Source organism: Corvus brachyrhynchos, unplaced genomic scaffold (assembly GCF_000691975.1).
Source record: "Corvus brachyrhynchos isolate BGI_N302 unplaced genomic scaffold, ASM69197v1 scaffold142, whole genome shotgun sequence".
Taxonomy (NCBI): Eukaryota; Metazoa; Chordata; class Aves; order Passeriformes; family Corvidae; genus Corvus; species Corvus brachyrhynchos.
Genome location: NW_008237226.1, coordinates 4,253,607 through 4,276,410, shown reverse-complemented (window position 1 = coordinate 4,276,410; position 22,804 = coordinate 4,253,607). Strand labels below are relative to the sequence as shown.

At 39.1% G+C, this 22,804-nt stretch overlaps 1 protein-coding gene across 1 annotated transcript in view; it reads left to right on the top strand.

The window, feature by feature from the left end:
* The window catches only part of CALCR (calcitonin receptor), a 79,090-nt gene that overhangs the window by 2,721 nt on the left and 53,565 nt on the right, over positions 1 to 22,804 (top strand). The window contains exons 2-4 of the mRNA XM_008629906.2: positions 7,458 to 7,611; positions 10,784 to 10,894; positions 18,633 to 18,745. Coding sequence (XP_008628128.2) covers positions 7,458 to 7,611; positions 10,784 to 10,894; positions 18,633 to 18,745 — 378 coding nt within the window. The remainder of the gene's footprint in view (positions 1 to 7,457; positions 7,612 to 10,783; positions 10,895 to 18,632; positions 18,746 to 22,804) is intronic.

The window sequence follows — 22,804 nt, the reverse complement described above, 5'->3', positions numbered from 1 at the left end:
AAGCACAAATTTCCTTACATTTTCACTCTTCCATTTTTTTACATCTCTTAGTTTAATTTACCTTTCAGTAGGGAAGAAGCCAGTCACAGAACTAGACCACAAACAAGCTTTGTTTCCTTCACGAAATTTATCCAGAGTACTGTTGTTAGATCAAATATGAAAAATATTTTGGCTAAGCCATTTTTCCAAAAATTTCCCTATCTGTAGATGGTAGAAACTATTCATTTTTTGCATTTTATTTATGATTTGTAATGAGTAAAGAGTGCTCTTCTTTCAAAAAGACTGTTCCCACTCTGTTGGTTCTTCAAATCACTCCTTTGTTCCAAGAACTGTGAGACATCAGCCACTGTCTGAGGCTGAGGAAAATATAGTAATTAAAGTGATTTGTGACACAGGCATGAGTGACCTCCCATTCCTCTCCTCTACCCACCCCACAAGGCATCCTCTAGATCTCCATTCTTTGATGACTTTGATGGTTTTCTGTCATACTCTCATTTGTGACCTGCACTCTCAGTTGGTTACTGCAAGCTGCTGCAAAGCAGCGCAACTTTTTGTGGTCCTTGTTTTCTCCTTTGGGCTCCAGGCTCTCTGTTTGTGCCATTTGTCCCACTGAAGATGCTGGTGGTTCCCCTGTGGTGGTCCCCCTACTGAGCTGGGGAGACTTTTACCTGAAATCTCATCTCTTAGGGTAGCTGTAAGCCCCTAACAATCTCAGCGTAGCCCTCTATGCAATGTTGGTGCTTTGCAGAAGACTTCCTCAGATTCATCTTGTATCTCTCCTTCAAAGTCTTGTCACAGGCCCTGCTTACTTGGTGTGCACAGACATTCCCTCTCCACCACCTCTTTTAGACTTGTCACGAAGGGGGTTTGGTACCTTCTGATAGAAACCATCTCCTTTATGTGTGTAATTTTTTGCATAGAATAAATAGCACTTCCATGTACAGATCCATAATAACTCGTCTTTGCCAAACAAAACCTGAAGTGTCAGTTGTTCCAAAACCTAATTTAGAAATAAAAGCAACTCCTTATTTTCTTCCTCTTGGATGGATTCCCTTGATTTTGGATGCACAAGAATGCATCACCAGATAGCCCTCTACAGTACAAAGGGAATTTCATTAGAAAATATAACTGTTCATGATGTCTTAGTTCACTTTATACCTGATGCTCTCTAGTTTTTGGCAATTATTGAGAGCCACAGAATCTGGCTGAGGTTTGTTTCCTCAAGTACGTGAGCCCCTGTATGCTGAAGAAATTAGTTCCTCTCCTTAGTGCACATTTCTCTTCACAAGAAGGATGAAGCATCAGCGCAATGTGCCCAGCAGCATCAAACTGCTGAGAATGAGGAATAAGAAAAAGGTTTGGGTCTCTTTCCTGTGTGACCAGTCAATTTTTCAGGACACTGAGAGAAGAGATACGTAGTGTCTGCTTTATTTTGTCAAGTAAGAAATGTGGCTACAAATGGCCCTGGAAATGAGGATTGAAGAAGCAGTTTTTCCCATATACTCCAATTTTGTGTCCTGAGCCAACCACAACGTGCATAGTAAGGACTAAATAGGTGCTGCAGCTGAAAGCCATACTATTTTCAATTAGGCCCACTAGATCAATGCTGAATTTTAGAATAAATTTATTTTGAGCAAAAAACCAATCGCGCGTGTTCACTAAGTCCAAATCCGTCAAATTGTTACCAAGCCTCTGTCATAAAGCTATGCAGAGTCTGGTACTTCTTTCCAACTCCTGAAAGACTCGTGAATAATTCCTGCTCACAAAGCATCGAAAATTAATTATATGGAAACCTAAATGTAATTTTTGGTAACTGCACAAACTGGTGTATTTTGGAATACAGCTGTGATACAGTCGGTTCAAGCCTCCAGAACCCATTAGCAAAGCGCTTGCCACTGTGATGGGGCAGCTGCCCATGGTGCCCCTGTTTGAGCCTCACAGCTGGGGGGCAATGTGCACTGGTGGGGTGGTGTGGCCACCAACTCCTGGGCTCCTGCTGGGCTCCTGCTCCTGCCCAGCTCAGTGGCTCTCACTGTGAATCTCTGAAACACATACCTGTGCAGGTGTTGTGAGAACAAGCCTTTTCCTGCTTAGACAGCATCTCTTCCAGCATCTGGTCCACAGAAGACCTCCCATGGCAGAAGAGCTGCTGAAGACCTGTCACAGACTCCTTTGTCTTGCTTCTTCTGAGCCTTCTTGCTGTCTGGCACCTCAGGGAGCCCAGGGTCCTCCCTAGCCTTGGATGGTGAGATCCCCCAGGGTCTCATCACCTGAGACCATGTCTTTGGAAGCTGTTGTTCTGCATGCACATTTCCCTGTGTAACTATTTATGGGTTGCTTCACACTGTAAATACATGTACTCACAATTGCTGAAGCTGTTCTCAAGCAAGGGAAGCTCTGGAAAGCAAACTGCTGATATTTTAAGGTGGTAAGAACTAGTGTGAGAATTTGAGACTCAAGCAGCTCATGGTTTCCCAAGAAATAGGAATGCTGTATTCTGTTCTATTCACCCAGTTTCAGGGATGATCAGGATATTTTGACTACATCTCTGCTTTTTCTAAAAAACAAGGCTGTTGCTACACAGCTGATTGCAGTAAAGAGGCCTCTTACAAGATGATAATCAGGGCTGAAAAGAAATATCCATGAAGTATTTTGGATTAGCCCACACTTTTCACCAGGGTAACATGCAAGTAAAGCTTCTTCATGTAAGCAAATCTTGTAGGAATGGAAAAGGACTGTAAGATTTGTGACCTGCTTTTCATTACAACAAACTTGTCTTCATCTACTGTACCTGACAATCTCATGCTTGTTTAAATGGCTGCCAAAATCTGCATGGAAGTCATATGGGATCTCACTGAGATAATTACCATCCTGCTCCAACAGCAATAGAATATGGGACAATTCTAACATTTAGTGATTAAGTAAAACATGTCATGTTGTAGTATTTCCCCAAAGAAATTGCCTGCTGCCTGCTAGCACACTTGTGATGGATACAAATGATTATGTTTACTGAATACCATATGCTAATGACCTTCCTAAGGTATCACAGTTGTTTTCTTATCTGTTCCAACACTAGCAGTTGTGAAAAGTAGTTCAAACATAATCAAAGTATGAGAGGGGCTCTGCAACTCATCTAAATTATGCTGTGCTCTTTCTCTAAAATGGGACGTCCTGAAGAACAGGAGTTTAGTGATCCACAAAGTGATGACTGCACACAGCAGTTTTAAAAGAATTATACCAAGTGAATGTTTGAGCTGTTGAAATCAATAAAAAAAAGTTAGAGCATCCAGAATTTCTACTAGTCTGAGCTCACCAATAAGTGTTGCTAAATTACTATATTTAGCGGAAGAAGGGAAAAAGAAAATGACAGCTATAATCAAAGACTGCTACAAATGCCTTCTTTTCCCAAATGTCATGTATAGGTACTGTTAGTGTTCTGCAAGCTCCTTGATGGCAGAAGAAAAATATTCAGGGATGCTTGTTCATCATGTCCAATATTTTGTGGGAAAAAAGTGAAATAATTTTATGCTTACTTTATCTGGATTCTCTCTTGCAGAAATGGGCGCAGTCTTTCACAGGTTAACAGTGGTTTCTCTTACAGAAACCAGGGCACTGTTTATTCATTCCTGTATAGTTTAATAATAAAGCCAAATTGCTTTTCTCAGAATCCTTTATTCATTCTAGGTATAAAGTGAACGTCAGCATTCCCAGAAGCCTGGTATTTCTCTTTGTAATGATAATTCACTTTCTTATATCAGTCATTTGTCACGTGGTGGCTTGGTGGTCGTATGTATGACGTCATTTACTTGGACTTTTAGGAGTGACATCATATGTACGGCTGCTAAACTGCTGCATGGGACATCACTTAAACTGTTTTCTTCTGAAGAATTCAGTGTATTTTCAGGCAATGATCACATCAATTATTGTGAATTTTTAATTTCTCCTTAATAAAGAATGTTTATAAATGAATGAGGCATTCCGTTGTATAAACATCATTTATATTTACATCTGAAGTATCTTATGAATGGATGGGAAGGCTTTTTAATGGGTAGTAATGGACTCTGAACATTAAAAATTTCTTCCATATTTTGTAGGTTCAATATATGTAGGTAGTTATGTTACCAGGTGAAGATTAATTGACCTTGGTTTTTTTGTGGTACAAATGTGTGTTTTAAGTCTTAATTCCTAAAATACATTGATATAACAATTAAAATGTAGTAGCAGATATGAGTCCTAATCATTAACTCCATGAGAGCATATACAAACACTGATACACAGAGATTCATGGAACATTCCCAGCCTCTCCTATTAACATGACACACTAATCTTTCCCTCCCATGCAGCCATACCCAAGCTCCTGCTATTTCTGGTAAGAGAATAATGATCCAGACATATCTTCCTGCCCCATTTGCCTTTGTCTGACCCCTACAGTAAGGAGTGAGGAAGACTAAAACAAATAATTACATCTGACATCACAAACTGCATCAAGATTCTTGTCTGACTGAACTGCAGGTGTATAAAGGCTAGATCACCACCCCACTGGGCTGACTTTGGGATGTCAGGCTTTAAATTCTGGGTGATGGACATGGGATTCTCTTGCACATGGTAAAAACCCCAGTGTTTCAAACATGGATATGACTTCTCCACCTCCAGCAAGCCAAAGAATTAATATTTCATTAATCTGCTGAAGTGGTAATCTGATTTTAAGGCAGAAGAAAATTGTGTTCAAGCTCCCAAGGCCAGCTTTTCAAATCTAGGCAAACAGAAATGAGTAATAGCAATCAAAGGAAAGAGTACATTTAAAAGGCATATCACAGATGAACAATACCAGTGACATACCTATGTATAACCCCTTAATTTGATTTCACACACAAACTATTCAATAACATAAAAAGTGCCTGGAAAGAGTTTTGGGCAATTAACTTTGAAAATCTGAGTCTCTGTGTTCAGTAGAAAGAAAAAGAAAAAAAGAAAGGGAAAAAAATTAAAAAATAAAAGAATAAAAGAAAAAGATAATTTAAAAGACAACTGTAAATCTATTATTATTACTCCAATTTTTATCCAAACTTGCTTTTTTCATTTTACTGGAAGCCATTAAGTGATTTCCACTGATGAGCTTTAGTGACACAAATAGCATCCATATTTTTAATCTGTCTGAGTGAATTCCTGGCCTAAATGTGGGCAGCAGAAACTTTGCTGGCAATTTCAGCTGTGCCATGAGTGCTTTGTACAGGGGCAGTAGAATAGGCCTCCTGGTCACATGGTTGAGCACTCTGACATAATTTTGTACACAATCCAGGACACTTAGTGTATCCACCACCACGCACACACTGCAAGTAATGAAACTATCTATAAGAGTAGGATGACTTTAGTGTCTGAATTGTATTTCACACCTCAAAACCATCATCCCACACATGGATGTGTTCCCAAACTGGCCCAGAATTGCAGAAGAAAGGTGTTGCCACAGAAGTCCTCCTAGCTTCCTGTGATGAAACTGTTATTTCTCTCTTGAATACAAACAGCACTTGTATTCATTGTATTGTCTCTCTTGAATACAATTGGAACTGAGGTATTATTCAGGATAAGAATGGGAAAAATTAGCATGGAGTATCTATTAATTACTTCAGAGAAGCACCAGAGAATGTGACATGGATATGGACATGAAGGGCTAAGGCAAAGCTGAGGGTATCTGAAGAACCTCATCTGCACTTTCCTGGGCTGGATTTAGGATTTTGTTTGCCTGGTTTTTAAATGATTCTTGGGGCCTCCAGCTGCTCCCCTTAGTCTTTTTAAAAGTTAGGGATCTGTGATGTTTGTCTTTGCTTCTGTATTTCCTGTATTTCCTAATTTTCTAGATAGTTAATTTTTCACATGGATGGCCAGAAGAAATGTTCCAAATGGCTTCATTGTCCAAGTATATCTTTGGCGGGGGGGAGGGGAGGGCTGGATGTATACATACACCTAAAATTTATATAAAATTATCTCTTCCAGAAAATATTTTCCTTCTTATTCCTCCTATTTTATTTCAAGCACCTACTTAAGTACAGCAAGATTGACTGCCTCCATGTCCTCCAGCTAGCAGGTGTATGCAGTTGAAAATGTCTGTGTCAAAAGAGATTAAATTAGATTAGATTAGAAAAATATAATTTTTTAGATATAAGAGTATAAAAATATTAAACTGACATGGCTTGGCATAGAAGTATCAGGATAAAAGTACTGGCTTTCTTTTTCAATGAGGTCCTACATACTGTGGTTTTGCTGTGTATTTTACCAAGGTGTTTTAGCGTGCAAATGGGGGAAAAAGTAACATTGATGCAATACAATAGCCTGGGATGTGCAGTAAAAAAGGGGCAGCAAAACGTAAGAAGTAAGCCAATATTTGAACTTTCAAACCTGTCATGCTTTCAGTTCAAACAACTATAAATGCATGCTTAAAGATCTCTGTATTAGCATTTGCTGTTAAAAAGGTCAAGTTTGCGTCTTTATGAGAGTCCTGGATTTTGAAGCGGCCTGCAAATGAGTCTGAATGTGCTTGTGATGGCTTTGGTACCATTTAGTATAAGGGAAAACAGAGGGTCATGCTAAGAAAGTGCTACAAAAATGTTGCTTTTGTGTGCGGAAGCAGAGGAACTAATAATTTACTATCACCTTCAAGCAGAGTCCTGATACAGGACAGAGGCAAAACGGAACAAACTAAAGCCCCACAGATCTCTGGTCACACACCTCCACTGTACAAGGGAGGGAGGGAAGGAAGGAGGGAGGGAGGGAGGGAGGGATGGATGGATGGATGGATGGATGGATGGCAAAAGAACATAGCTGACCTCTCTAGCTGAGATCTTTGCCCTCCAGAGGCAATGATCCTTTCCTTTAACCTGCAGGCAGCTCAGAATGGGATAATTCTGAAGATGCCACTAGATCAAAGAGGACCTTGCTCTTTAGACTATCAAATTTAGAGAGTCTGCTTCGGTACTTAACTAGAATCTAAGGTCAGGTATCGAGGTTTAAACTCTACCCTGTGTTTCTATGACCTTAACAGTTACTGAAGCTCAAGACGTGACATAAAACAAGAAATAATCAGTTCAAAGCAAAGGCTGTGTCACTGAGGTATTTTGTCTGCACAGTCTAGAGAGAAATCAGCACTAGTAAGCAGAAATACATAGGTTTAACTTTGGGAAGATAGACAATTTTCTTGCAGACACTAAATGAAATTAAAAGATTTTGAAGACCTTATCAAGTATTTAATAATCCTCTCTTTGCCAAGAAAAATGGCTTGGTTAAAATCTTCTGTTTTAATGAGGTAAACTAATAAAATTCAGCACTTACTTTGTAAATAGTACAAGTTTGAAGAATTCATTCTTTGAAGAATGAATAATAGAAATTTCTGGTCCTCACTTTTTTTTTTTATTTAATCCTCTTTGTTTATTCAGTTGTACTAACAACTTTTCCTTTCCGTACAGAGAATTGTTCCAAGTCTTTCTTCTACTGTAAATTATACTGATCCTACGTTAGAGCCTGTAGTAACTGAAAATTCAGTCATACGACAGAAGATAATAGATTCGCAGTTCAAATGTTATGAGAGGATGAACAGAGCTCCTCCATACAAGAAAAAAGGTAAAAAGGGTTTTTAAAATATCTGTATTTTACCATGTGTGGTTATATAACTATAAAGAAATTCTTCTCTATACTAACCCATAGTCTTCCTCAGGGTGCAGTTTCCTTTCCACAAACAGTAATTAAATTCACACTTACTTAGCATCCTCCTAAGTGCAGAGAAAGAGAAAAGGCTGGGAGGAGCCAAGGAAATGAACAGCTCTTCCTTCCTCTGTCACCTACATTTCTGGCACAGTGCTTTCCTGCTTGAATCGCTCGTGTTCTTGCTTCGGGAATAGCATTTTCCTAAACCTCTCAGCAACGTCACACCTGATTGTGAATCTTAAATACAAATGTTGTTCTGTTTGCTCCACTCACTGTTTCAATTTTTTGTCATTTCTGTATTGACTGCTGGCTGTCATGCTCTGTACCAGCACAAGTTCCATGTATTCTATATCCAGCAGCAACAGTAGGAAAAAGAAGTTTGTAAAACACTGAGCACTCATCTTTACTGAATATGAGGCATATGTGAAAATTAATAAAAAGGGAAGACAAGTAATAGCAGTGCTGCAATTGCATAATATAAAACAGCATTTCTGTTTGGGACTGAGTGTTCTGGCCATTTTTTCTCACAGAAGATATGAAAGAAGATATGAGGAGCTAGAGAAAAAAAATGTCACAGTGTGACACATAGTGTGAGACTTCTGCAAGTAAACAACAGATACTGAGGACACAGTTTAAAGGGAAAATATATTTTTAAAAATTAACGAAAACACCCGACCTAATAGAGGTGTTGATAATGTGGGAATTTTTGTAATACAAGAATGAAGACATTTCTACTGCTCTTTATCTTAAAAGTTTTACTGGGCTCTGTAAAACTCAAAGGTGGGTTAGATGTTGTCTTGATGCAGAAATATTTGGGAATGAATAAAGAGATTCCCACTGCTTAAAATAGGTTTTAATTCAGGACAGTGTTGGGGAATACCCACAAGCAGTTAAACACAACTATGGGATAGAAAGAATGATGTTTCAGGCATGAAAAAGCCTTTTAGTTGCTGGACTTGTGGGGGAAATAACTTACATTTCTTGTTAGATTACTCTTTTAGTCTCCAGCTCTGTAAACACCTAGTTTTTGCATCCATTGCTAGTAACCACTGGACTCACCTTTCTTTTGCACTTTGCTGGTGTGATAAATTGCAAAGGGCGGGTTTTCCAGCATCAGCTGGGAATTCATATGTATCAAGACATGAATTCCTAGTAGTGCTCTCAAGGGCAGCATTATCGCAGGAGGAAAGCAGGGCAGTCTCTGCATTCCTTCAGCTGGCAGCTAGGTTTAAGTGATGCCATTGGGGGCTGTTGTTTTCATAGCAACATGCACTTAATTCCTTTCTAACTCAGAATGGAGACAATGGGTGAGTAAGGAATGATGCCAGCACCACTGAAGTAGTATTCTGAACTGAAGACATAGTAAAAAGAGGATCTCAAGCACATGGAAACACATCATCACCCCTCCAGAACAGCACAGTGTGTGTGTATATATATGTGTGTGTATATGTATGCATAGATAGATATAGATAAATGTGTGCATATATATATACATCGTGTTAGTTACCTTGAAAGCCCACAATGTAGAGATTGACCTATGCGATTATTCTTCTGTATCAGGCCAGGCAAAGAATTTAAAGTTTTAGAACTACAAATTCCCTCCAATTCCATTTGGCACTACTTTTCAAATACAAGCTCAAGTTATAATCATTCTCTACTTTTCTTTTTCTTTGATATTACAAAAATATTCCTAAAAGTCTTTCAGATACATTTCAAAGATATAGAAGAACATGACAATGCCTGAAGGAAAGATAACAAACTGCTGATACGATGATTGGTTAATTAAGTAAACAAGTAACATTAGCACATTTAACTTGATAACTGAAAAATATATGTGCATAAAATCTTAGCTAACGAAGAAAAAGTGTACATAAAAATTTCCTTTTTGAACAACATCTACTCTGGAAAAAATTAATTTTGAAATTTTTATGCTTTCCTTTATTAATCAACAACTGCTTTACTTACAAACAGTTATTGGTGCAAATTGGAGCAATTCAGATGTCTTTTTACAACTTTCTTGCTTCAGTAAGAAAGTTTAGCTGTGGATAGTTTCAAAAGCTCTAGAAGCAATTAGTTAGCCATATGTTAACAACTTTCGGTGGTTATTAGGTGCCTTCTATACGATTCTTTCAAAAACAGCCTCCATTTTGATACTTCCTCAGGCCCAGAGTAAACAAAAAGCTAAGATGTATCTTTTCATTCTATTTCACTTTAACCTGATGGTCTTGATGATAAATACTTTGTCCCCAACACAAACTGTTTTTGAATGGAAAATAACTAGGAAGTGTAGTGGGGTTTTAATGTGTTTCTTGTATAAATCCACAATGAGTCATGTTACAGCACAATTTTCGAGGACCATAGCAGGTACAGTCCCTGTAATGGGGATCAGCAATGAGCTGTATTCTGCCTCCCGGCATTGCTGCTGTTTGGGGGCTGGAAACATCCCACAGACTCAACAGCACCATGCCCAGAAGGGGCATGAAGAGGTCACAGCATGTCTACCTAGACAACATCAGCAGGCAGAATCTGCATGCTACAGATCAGTCTTGCACCTGCTTCACTGGATTTTGTAGTTGCATCACCGATCTCTGGTGTTGAACAAGGCAACAGCCTGGCAGGGACCTGTCTCTGCGCATGCTGCTTTTAGCTGGGATGTCTCTACAAATGCTTCCTACCTTTACATTTCCAAAACCTGGTTTTCAGAGTTACTGAGCAGCAAAAGATGAAATGAAAAGTGGGTGTCTCATAAGTCTATGGGTACCACTAGTGTGCATGCTTAGAGCTGATGACAGAAAGAGGACCAAGGAGAGAAATTTGAAGGATTGGATCCTACATTCAAAGTTCAGTTCAACAGGCTTTGAAACATGACTTTCTGGTAAAATGAACACCACCACTAACATCAGGTCAGCAACCACAAGTACCTTGTAGCAACTGAATGCCACTCTAAGTGTAACAATAACAAAGGCCTGTATTACAAAAAGAAAACTTGATTGTCTGCAGGCAGCAATATTCCTCAAGAGGCTAGAACAGAGCGGGTCAGGAGGGACTTTATGTTGAATTAACTCCTGCAATTGTCTTAAATGTCCAGGTCTGTTCTGCAACCGAACATGGGATGGCTGGTTGTGCTGGGATGACACACCTGCTGGAAGGCTCACTGCTCAGAATTGTCCGGATTATTTTCCAGACTTCGATCCAACTGGTACAGTATTTCTTTTTACCATTTTATCTTTCAAAGGATGTCTTCAGGACATTTGTGCCATCGAGTGGATGCGCTCAATCCAGTGGCATTTTTGCAGCACTGTGAAACCTCAGAAAGTCTGGCTGAAATTAAAACACATCAAGCTTCTGTGTTCCCTAATTTATATATTTTCATTTAAAAAATATTTTATATGTATTTATATTTATGTAAATATAACCCATGGATTTATGGAACCTAGTTTATGAAAATGTCAACTTCTGAATTATAACATCAAAGTATTCTTAACACCTCATTCTAAGTTTTTATAATGAAGAGCAAATGCTTATGTGCTTGCAGTATGTATCAGTATGCTCTTTATTCAGTTTTTATTGGAATATATCATTTTATGGAAGAAGATGAGCAGAAATAATGTCTCTGAGTTTCAGTTGTTAGCTGAATTCTCCATACAAATACTAGAATCAGACTGAGAGAAGTAATTGAAGAACATTGAAAAGGAAAAATGAAAAATCAATGAAGTATTTCTAAATATATATGAGGAAATATTAGACACAAGTTTAACTCTGCAAAGAGTACCATTTGAAGAGAGACACAGTCATGTGCTCCATGCTCAGGACATGTTGTTTATAGGCGGTGCTTGATGCCACACTGTGCTAAATTCCACATAGTCACAATGCACCAATTACAGTTAAAATCAATTAAATTAAACATTTGGGAGGGTGGGTACATAAATCTAAACATTTTCAACAAGCTTAAACCAAGCTGTATGTGCCAAACTGGAAATGAAGGAAACAGACTATTACATAGCTGTGAGTTAATTACCCAGCATCATTAGCTAAAATTGATGATTTTCTTGAGCTTTTTGCTTATTTAGAAACTGAGGGGTTTCCAGGTTGGATCAAACCCAGCATGCATTTTGCTGAATCCTGTTTACAGTAGCAGCCAGATTGATTGTTATTTCTGCTCTTCATAAATCAAGCTGTCCATAGTTACAGAATTCACGCAGCAGGTGGGAAATCTCCGATGTCAGAGTGTGAGGGGATTCAAACCTCCATTCAATCTTTGGTGAAGAAACGTCCCTCTTTCCAGTGGAAGAAGGCATTGGACAGGATGGATTGAAGGAAATCTGTTTGCTCAGCAATTCTCTGCTTGGAAAGTGAGCTCATGGGGCAAGGTCACTATCCACTTCCTGTGGAAACACCCTGAGACCAACCCCACAAATCTTTGTAGCTTACATTCCTGAGACAGACAATGGGAACCAGATCACACGGTCTTGTCTTTTGTGCCCTTTTTTTGCTTTCTGACATGCAAGACTTGACCTCTTTTCTGTACAGTGCCATAGTTTTCAAGGAGGAGTCTTGCAGCAGCATCATGCTCATGGCTCATCATTGGCGCATCTGGGGACAACAGACTGAGAAGCTGAGGCCCTCAGCTGCAGGACTGCCTTTCACTCAGATCTCCCTCTCTGTGGACAAATGCTTCAACCATTAGACTATTTGCACAAAAGATTCCAAAAGAGCATTTTAGAAGAATTGGGAGAACTTGGTTCAGTTCCACAGAAGTGCCCACGTTCAGGAGAGAGCTTGAGGCTCTGGATCCTGAGGTTACACAAGCCTTTTCCTGTATGCATGCTAATAGTGCTTCTAGGATGGGGTCTGTACCTTCTGCTTCAGACCCCATTTTATTCATGATATCCTTCCCATAGAGCAACAGCTCACTTCATGAACAGGAAGATTTACTACAAGTCTTTTGCTTTCCCTGCTTCCCTGGTTTTCATAGAAGAAAAAAAATTGTGGAACTAACAATCATAGTTTGTGCATTCTCCATGCAATGCTCAGCTTGTACCTGCAAAAGTGGGTGTTGGGCAGCCTTGTGATCACAGAAGTTTCCCAATGACTAAAGGTCCTCATCCTTCATAGAGGGGATGATTTCAGAGCCACTCTCCTGCTCACTCCCAAGCCACCTATTCTCCACTTTTCCATTTGTCTGTTTGCCTCCAGTGACTCGTTCTGAACTAATTGCTCTGCTACAACAGCGCTCTTCAAAGTAACACTTGAAGCCATCCATGGAGAAGCATCTCACTCCACTTACTAATGCTTATTAATGCCAAGGCCTGTGATTGCAAATCACTCCTTAATGTACAAATACTTGTCACAGAATCTGGCCCACAGTGTGTGCATACTGCAGTTACTCTTTCTGCCAAGTTTTAAAAGTTGAAATTTGGCAATATTTTAGTATTCCTGTTCTCTGTACACAGCCGTAGGAAGAAAAGCCCCCTCAAGTAATTAATTTCCTACTGTTATCTCTGCTGTCCTCTTTAAGAACAATACCTGTGGTCCTCTGCACCCAATATTTTCCTCTGCCATATTTCTGTTCTCCTCATCAGCACCTCTATCAGCGTCTTTCCCTGCATCCTGGTCAGTCAACCCTGTTTCCCAGTTTCAGCAGCACCTCAGCATCTCCTGGTTGAGGCAGAGCTGCTTTCCTAGAATAGCTGTTGAGTAACCCAGCATGTGTTACAGATGTGGCATCAAACCAGTGGGTAGTCAGCCTTTGCTTTACAGGTGCTGGTTGTCACATGGATACTTAATAAAGTAGGAGGAAGACAAGAAATAAGGGGGGTGTCTACAAGTCTGTCAACTGCTAATGAAAATGGCTGCCACTTACAGGTGGCCAAAAGCACAGACTGAACTGTCCTGAGAAGTCTGTCAGGTTTTGTGTCACAAGCCATTTTTTCCTTTGGTAACTTCTTCGTGTTAAACAAAATACAGTTGGATTTTCTGCTGAGAAACAAAAAAAATCATCCTAAAAAATATCAATTTCCCATGATGAAAAATGTAGCGACTGTCAGATTTCCTCCCCATTGAGTCTGTGATATCCAAGCACCTCAGTAGGTATTTTAGGCATGCAAGTAACCCCATGGAATTCTGAAACAAGTATTTCATGCTGTGTTGCTTTGGGCTGCACCAAGATCTGCAGAACCACTGTGTTTCAGCTAATTGATAGCTATGTCACTTCATTAGGAGACCATGTATAGCTTTGAGACCTGTAATAAAATAATGTCTTTCCTCTCCATTTTTGTTCTTTGATACTTACATCCTTCATAATTGGAAAAGTGAAACATTATTGTCAGCATAGTATCAAGTCCTTCTCCCATCTGTATCTGTGGGTACCAAATACCAGCTCTCTATCTGACCCCCAACAACATTCAGCATTGATGCCAAGAAGAAATTGATAGAGTATGTTAGAAAGTAAACAAGGTGAAATCGTATTCTGAAGAAAAGAACACAGAAACAAAGTGAAGAAGAACATACTCAGTGCTGTTCATTTTCTGTCTGACAACTTCACAGTTAGCTACCCAGTGTAGTCCCACTTATTTCACTGAACTTAGATCAGCTCTTACTAGATAGGAATCTGTGTTCTGAAAGAAACAATCTCCTCCTTGCAGTGCACATCATGCGCAATGTGATAATGCATAAAAACAAATCAATTTGTCTGGAAAACATAACAAGACCTACTGCTTTAATGCCAGTGACAGCAGGAAACTCGTCTCATCCACTTCTGGCTGTGAAGCTCTGAGCAGGGCTATTTTATATGCTCCTATTCAGGCAAGATTCAATTCTCTTGAATTGTATTTTATATTCATATTTTAGACAGGTTAATCTTTGGTATAATCCTCTAAAATGGTTCCAGGTCACACTGAGATTGGTAGGAGTTTAGCTTTTGAGGAATGCCATATGCACTTCCTGCTGGCAATATTCTTACAAATGAAAGAAAAGAAAAAGCATTGTGGATATAATGGCCTTCTATTAAGGCAGGTGTGTAGAGGGCAACAGGATGAATGGAGCCCTGCCCAGTGCCACCCGTGGGCTGTTTGGTTTGTGGCAGGGGAGTGTTACACTGCCCACCTCATTGTCCCTGTACAGTGCATTTAGTCAGGATTAGTTTGGCGCAGTCACATAGCAAGGGAGCCAGATGTGCAAGTATTTTTGTGGCAGACACACCTTTTCATCTCACTTTCACTCTCTTTGCTTTTTGGCAGACAGCAGCATTTAAGAGCAGTATCCACCCCACTTTGTGAGCCAAAGCCACATTTAGCAAATCTTCTCTCAGTTCTCGCCTTTGTTGGGTTTCTGTCTTTAGTTCCCTTTTGTAAACTATTACTCAAAACTCTTGATGTAGTTCCAGAAAGATATTTTCTAGAAGTGCAATTTGGAAACAAATCCATATGCATCCATAAGCAATTAGATGATGATTAATCAGATGATAATTAATGTGTTGTTACCTCTCACAACTGAAGAACACGCATGTACAGCCTTGCCTTCCTGCTCTGACTCTGGGAGAGCCCTTCTCTTGCTGCCACAAAATGCAGATTGTGGCTGAATTTAACTAAAATAGGCAATTCTGGATTTCTGCTGGTCCTATTTTCTTGTCTTGAAGTGATATAATTCAGACAATTATAAATAAGACAAATCTGAACTCTTTGTACAGCTGCTTCTTTTCTCCTTACCCTTCTGTGTACTTCTGTCCAGCTCCTTAGCAAGTTTGGCAGCTATATTTTAAAAATCAATTCCTATCCCCATAGTGCCCAATATGACTCTTATACAGATTCTAGTTCTGCTGACTAAGACGCTCTGAAGACAGTGATAATCCTTCATTTACTAGGACACTGGAATTGAAGTTTTCTAGGGTCTCCATTCCATTATATGAATTTTTTTTTTCGTTTTTGAAAAAGTTTCTTCCAGAATATTTTACTAAGGATGTAAGTAAATCAGATGTGTTATATCAACTATTCCTTCATCAGCAAAACTAAGCACTGCACAGGTCTATCTAAACAATGGCAAAGAATCCAACATCTAGTATGTGCTGAGCATGACTGCAACAGGGGATAGCTTCTTTCTTCTTTCATCTTATAACTCAGCAATAAAAAAAACTTTGCTTATTTTGATTGCTGTGTTTTGATTCCTATGTTGACTCCTTTAACATGTGCTAGCTGTAGAGCTGGTCTAATTGTGAAAAGCCTGATTGAAAGAGCTATCATGTTGTTCCAGAGATATTAAGATATTTGTTACATGTAAATGACTGAGGGTTTTTTTATGAAAATATGATTTATAAAAGCATTATTAGTGCAACAAAAAATATATATGCAAATAATTGCTACTGGTTAATTTTTCAAGATACTTCACTAATGCCATGAAACTTCCCTTGTGGATGAGATTCCTCTCACCCATTTTCCCCAGACAGCTCTTGAAGTGTCAGTCTCTCTCAGTTAACTGCAGAAATCCTGTCCAACTGCCTGTGAATTATGTAACTTTAAGGTTGCTACCGTCAGGCGAGATCAGTCCAATGTGATGTCACTGATCTTCCACTTTGAATAATGTGATACTCAAGTGGTGTTCTATCCAAGCTGATAGGGTACAGACAGAGCCTAAAAAATTAGTATTTACACAATATTTTAATAATCAAAAAGCCCACGCTTCCATTTTGCCTTGCTAGTGTTGTCCTACCCAGCCTTGCAGGTGTGTATTTTTTCGGACTTCACCATAATCTTCTGGTTAGCACAAGAACCAACACATGCCCGGGTTCATAATTCCCTACCCAGTACGGGCCACTCTAGAATAACTTGCAGTAGAACAGTGGTTGGATTGCAGCTTTGTTTTTGCATAAAAGAATACATTTAGAAGAGATGTTTGACTTGTTTGAGTCTCTGGGAAGGACAGTAAAAAGGGCTTATTCCCCAGTTGTGTATTCTCACATCACAGCAAGGAATCCACGGGGCATGGGCACTTTCAGAGTAGGATCAGCCGTGTTTGTCTGGCTTCAAGGAAAAGTATGAGGCGAAAGGTTTGTCTCTAACTTAGAGAGGCCACATTATACTCTGGCAGAGCGCCTACCTAGACACTGAAGTACAGAGATGATGGATGACCTTGCCATACGCACTCTGTAGCAGATTAACCAAAGCTGTGCACTTTGCAGAGTGCATGGGATAGTGCAATGTTTGCACACTGTGTTCCATGGTAGCATGACCATTAATCTCTCCTCTATGACTGAAAACTTTTTCCAGCATTTGATAGCATCTGGCGATGAGTAAAAGGGAACTCTGCTACACGGGCAGTCTGAGATTATCTCCAAGCTGCAGCAATGGAAGGCTCAAATAACATGTACTGTTCCTCTTGGTATCTTTGATGCACGTATTGATTTTTAACAAGTCCCCCAAAACAATGATTTGAAATCCACAATCATTTCAAAACTATGCTGTGTTCTGGAGGATTTTTTGGTTTTTGCTGCAATGGCACTATATAAAGTGTACTTCTAGTCAGAGTAAGATAACTCAGTCTGTACAATCCTTACCTTACCCATATGATCAGTTCCTTTCTTCGGGTTGTATAGAGGGAATATGAATCTTACAAATTAATAGAGCCATTAATCACCAGATGAGGAAAAGTAACTGGGATTGTTGACCACAAAAAATGAAAATGTGTATGTTCAAATGGGTGTGGGCCCTGTAAAAGTGTATTGACTGGAAATGCTGATAATCTAAGTATAAAGCCAAACAAATTATAGAGCAAGAAAAGGAAATTCAAGGTAGACTTTTTAGACTATTTTAAAAGTCAGACTTGAAAAACCTTTTTTTTGCATGTGTCTGTGTCACTACCTAAGAAAACATAAAATAATTTAAGTTTACGATCTTATCCTGTCTTTGTTACTTGGGCAAACATTCCTGTGGCTCCCATGTGGCTAATGCTTGAGGGAAGGCCAAAGGGACTGGTCCAAAACCTGACAGGCAATTAGGAGTGACCGTCTGTGCCTCAGCATCCAAGGTGTCCCCAGCAGGAGTGTGAGTGTGATGGGGGGACACGCACACATCTGCAGCTCCAGGCATCCCTCAGAGCTGTGAGCTACTGAAGGCCCACCATCCCCCCACCACAGTAAAAGGACGTGCAGAGGAGCACGAGCCTGGAGCGTGATCCATATGGCAGGGATTTCGGGAAGTAAGCCAGAGCCACCTGGACTAAGAAACCAGCACCAGAGACACCTGTGTAGAGGCCAAAGACACATCACATTATTTAAACAGAGAACTCTGCAGCGATCTTAAATTAAACTGGACAAGTGGTACCAGTGCCAAAATGTTTGTGAGGCTGCTTGTCTCTGTGCCTGCATGCTGTGCAGACCCTGAGGAGAACAAGAAATGCTCCTGCTCTCCATGTCAGGATTCCACCAGCATGGAGGTTGGGCAAGACTCTTCCACTCCTCTGCACAAAGAGAGCACTGGCTTGGGGCTGTTGACATCTCCAGCACCCAGGCTCTGGTTTATATACTACTGACTGCCCTTTATACAGTATTTTTAACTCATTTAACCCTGACACCTGAAACCCCTCACACTTCCTTCAGGTCTGGCATCAGCACCTAAGGTTATTTTCTCTTCCATAAGTTGCTGTCAACAGCCTCTTTAAATGGATTATTATCAGCTAAATACTGCATCTGAATGAAGGTTGAGGTGTATACTCTAGTGGGTTCAGGGCAAAAGGAGACATCTAAACAACAACTTTACCACCAGATAAGTCTCAGAAAAAAACTAAAACAACAAACCAGCGAGATGCATATGAATTACACTGGTTGAAAAGCATTTGGATTTTATTACACAGACATTTTGTTCCCAAATAAAGAAATTCTTTTCAATGGGCTTTTTAATGCATAATATGTTTATGTTAAAATAACTATTATTGTAATTTATCATCAGAGAGGGCTTCAAAATATTGTGATGAAACTGGAAATTGGTTCCGCCACCCTGAGAGCAACCGGACTTGGTCCAACTACACCCTGTGCAACTCTTTCACCTCTGAAAAATTGAAGGTATGCTGAAGTTAAAGGGGCAGAGGTTGTTTGGCAATGGTTTTGGGCTGGGCTAGCAATAAGACTTCAGAGAGACCAGAACAGCCCTATCTTTCAGCTTTATTTTCTGCACAAGATAAAAACAACATTGCTCTTGTGACTTTAGCTTATCCAAATTTTTTAGTGAGTGCTCAAACCTAAGTATAAGTTTGCTGTGGGGTGGTTGATTTAGTGGTAATTCATGTGACAAGTTTTGCAGTATTTTTGAAATGCATTTTTAATTCCTATGATTTTTCCTGATTGACCAACAGTTATAAAATAATCTTTTTGAGTCTCAATTTTGCTTCCTGTAACAATAATATTCCAAGATGTTGATGTCTTCTCTGCAGGGCTATGTAAGTTAAATTATTTTTATTACATTTACAAATGTAAGTCAAAATTATTTTTCTTAAGCAAAGAGTATCACCCTGTATTCACACTCTTTGAAAATAAATATTTATGAAGGCACCATCAATCCAGAAAATCTTACAAACATGAACAAATTTAACTTTGAGTTTTACTGAAGTAATTGAGACTATTTACAATAATGAATTAGGCATTTACATCAGTATTGTCATAATCAAGTTGCTAAACTGAAAAAGAACTAAATATAAAAGCACCAAAAGAAGCAAAGAGAGAGAAATCTGAGAAAAGCTTAAAAAAATTAAGTTAGGGAAGCTCATAAAAATAATATATTTCTCAAATGCAGGTGGAGCTCCAGGAAAATCTGATTACAGATTTGTGACAGAATAATTTGTGACTATTTGGAATAGTGGAAGGAAAAGTTTCAAGAAGTTATTTGATTTAGGGTTTGTGTTGGAGGACCTTTTTTTATGTAGCTGAAAAGCAGTATGTAGTTATATTCAGTAGTAACTCATCCCAAAGGGCTTTGGAAAAGTCCACTGGACTAGGCAGGAGGTGAATTCTAAAGGTATTTGCAGCATGATGAACCATCATGGTAAAATGCGGCTCACCTATGTGACATGACAAGAATAATAGTAACAATATGAGCTTACAGAGGCATTACATGGAAGCACCATAAAAATATAATTTTTCCAGATGTTGGCACATGTAAGGAGGCAAAAAATCTAGTTCTGTTACCTATTATCCATGCCTTCCAGAAGAAGAATTTTGAACATCATTCATGCAGACAACAGAACACAAAGGAAAATCATATGCACATCATGATTTTTCTGAAATGAAAAATTATGGAAAATGCAGAAAGAATCTATCTTTACAGAAATGCCAAGTTGGATTATGACCTTTAAACCAATTCTTCAGTAAACAGAAATGTGCTTCATTTGTAGACTATTTCTACTTACCTACACATAATATAATTAACTGAGTCGAAGGAATTCTCTTTCCTCAAGTGAAGAATTCTGGAGAAACAAGGAAGAACATTTAAGTTCTCTAAATCCAGGATAAAAAGTCTGAATAAACAAAAAATTTAATGAGTCAGCATGTTATATAAGTCCTATATGTCAGAAGGACATGACAGGTGGCCAGTTCAAGGAATGCAGAAATTAGTAAAAGTGTTCATTATCTGTTTGAAATTAACTGAAAATACCAATATGCTATACTTTTGAGACAGATCACTTAAAAAAAAAAATTTTAGCCAGTTCTTAAGAATGTACTGATAGACCATATGCTTTGTTAGCTGACATTTCTGTCCATTTTGATCTGTCATCATTGTTATATTTCAAAGGCTTTTTAAACATTTGGCATAGTAAGTTTGCAGGATGCAATCAAAAAAGCAGTGGCTGAGTCCCAAATACACAGTTAATTTGGCAGTTGAAAACTGAAAGTTAGATAGATTGAATAACCAAGAATCCTCCAGGGTGCACATAAATTTGCATGTAGCTGTCTCAAGGCTTTTCCTACTTTTAGCTCTTTCAGGCTATAGGTTGTGTAATAGATAGGCAGAAAAAAATCTTTTTGAACAAGTCATCTGCAAATTAAATTCAGGCTTTAAGAAAATATCCCTTTAATGTCATGAAAAAACACAGCAACCATGTAGTACGAAGTGGAAGAAATATCACGTACACAGGTAAACGTCTCCCACTACTCTGTATTGGAGAAAGTCGTCTCATCTTCTCCACACTCAGGTCTGTCCTGCCTGGGGTTGCTGGTGCTCTCAGAACAAGTTATCAAGCATTTGTGCTCATTAGCAATGCAGTGGTTAGTCTTCATGAAGGAAAACTAGAAGACCTAGGGTATTTTCAATTAATATGCATAGTTTTCCATAACTTGGTGAATGGTATTTATACTCAGATCACACCTCTTCTACATGGCCTGATCAGTGTAAATGTGACTTTGGTTTAAATCTGGATCAGGCCACCACCACCTAGGTTAATGAATGCAGAAGTTTATTTGAAAGCTGTAAAATGTCTCGAGACCAAATTATACAAGATGTGCAACTTTACTAAGGGGAATGACTTTGCTTTCTGAATTGTGTTTGTATTTGTTCTCGAGTGAAAGTTTAGAATTACTTGGTAACACCGAAAAGATGTGGGTGTCAAAACTTCAGGCTACAAAAAGGAATTCATCTAATCACTGAGAAATGGAAAATTGCTCATGCATAGCAAAAAAAAAAAAAAAAAAAAAAAAAAAAAAAGGATGAAGTAGAGCTGAGAAGAAAATAAACCCAGCAGAGAAACTAAGACTTCCAGTCTTTTTTGCAGCACAGGCTGCTACTATGTCCTTGCTTTAAGAAAAGAGGCAGTGGTGAAGCCTGGCATGACATTTAGCCTCCTGCACTCCTCTGACAGATGGCTGATGCTTAAGAGCTTGGCTGACACCAAAGTGTGACATTTAAATACCTCAACGTTCTGAAGTTCAGGTGCTGTCCTGCAATTTTATTTTACAACTGGCATAAAAAATGTGGATCAGCCTCTCTTAGATTTCACTGCCACAAGTCACAGTTGAAAGCCCAGTTATCTGTCCATGGGCACTGGATTCACGACACTGTCAGACCATTACCGAGTTGCCCAGTACCGAGGCTCACATTAATGTGACCCAGAATGTGTCTCTGGGTGTGCTGTTCTTGTGTGGTGGGAGTTGATAATGCTCACCACATCTGCTGCTCCCATGACTCTGAAGACCTTGGTCATAAGCCCCCTCTGATTTCTCCTCTCCAAAGAGGAGAATCCCAGCTTTTTCACCCACAGAAACCCAGCCTCACCTCTTTTAGTTGCCTTCTTTGCACCTTTCCTTGCTCTGCTATGCCCATAGGGTATGGAGACCAGAAGCACATGTGCATTTAAGGCTTGTGGTGTAAATTTCAAACATATGTTGATGTTCTACCCTCAGTGCCTTTTTTGGTCATAATCAGCATTTTGCTGGCTTTTTTGCTATCATTACACGGTGAGCCAATGATTCAGAGAACCGGCCTGGATGACTCCAAGATCCCGGTCCTGAGTTTGGTTTCCAGTTCTAAGTTAAGCATTGTGCAGACAAGATTTAGATCACTTGTCCTAGGTCTATCAGCCCACTTTTTTTTGTATTAAAGCTCATACGGCATCTTCTTGTCCTCTCAGTTAAATGAGGATCTCTGTAAGTGCCTCACTATTGTCTGGAAGACCTAAGTATCACCTGGAAATTTAGAAGTTTCTCTGCATCATGAATTGATGAATACACTGAAAAAACCTGAGCCCTAATACAAGTCCTGAAGGCAGTTAACTACTGACTCATCTCCAAAAGTGACCATTAAGCTTTCGATCCTTGTTGCTTAAGCTGCTTTCAACCCATAAAAGTTTTCCGCTAATCCTGCAGTAACCTATTTTATTGAATATTTTTTTATTAAATTATTATTATTATTTAACAATTTTTTGCATATATGTGAAAACTTGTCATGGGTGGACCGAAAATCTGAATGTATTAAGTCTGCTGCACTCTCCTAGAGCTTGGGAATGTTAGTGACATGGTGTGAGCAGGGATATCACCAGTTACTTCAGTACATCAGGAACAGATCTACATATGTAAGAAACACTTTATCTTTAGACCATGAGTCATGCTATTTAAGAGATTGCTGATATTCAAAAT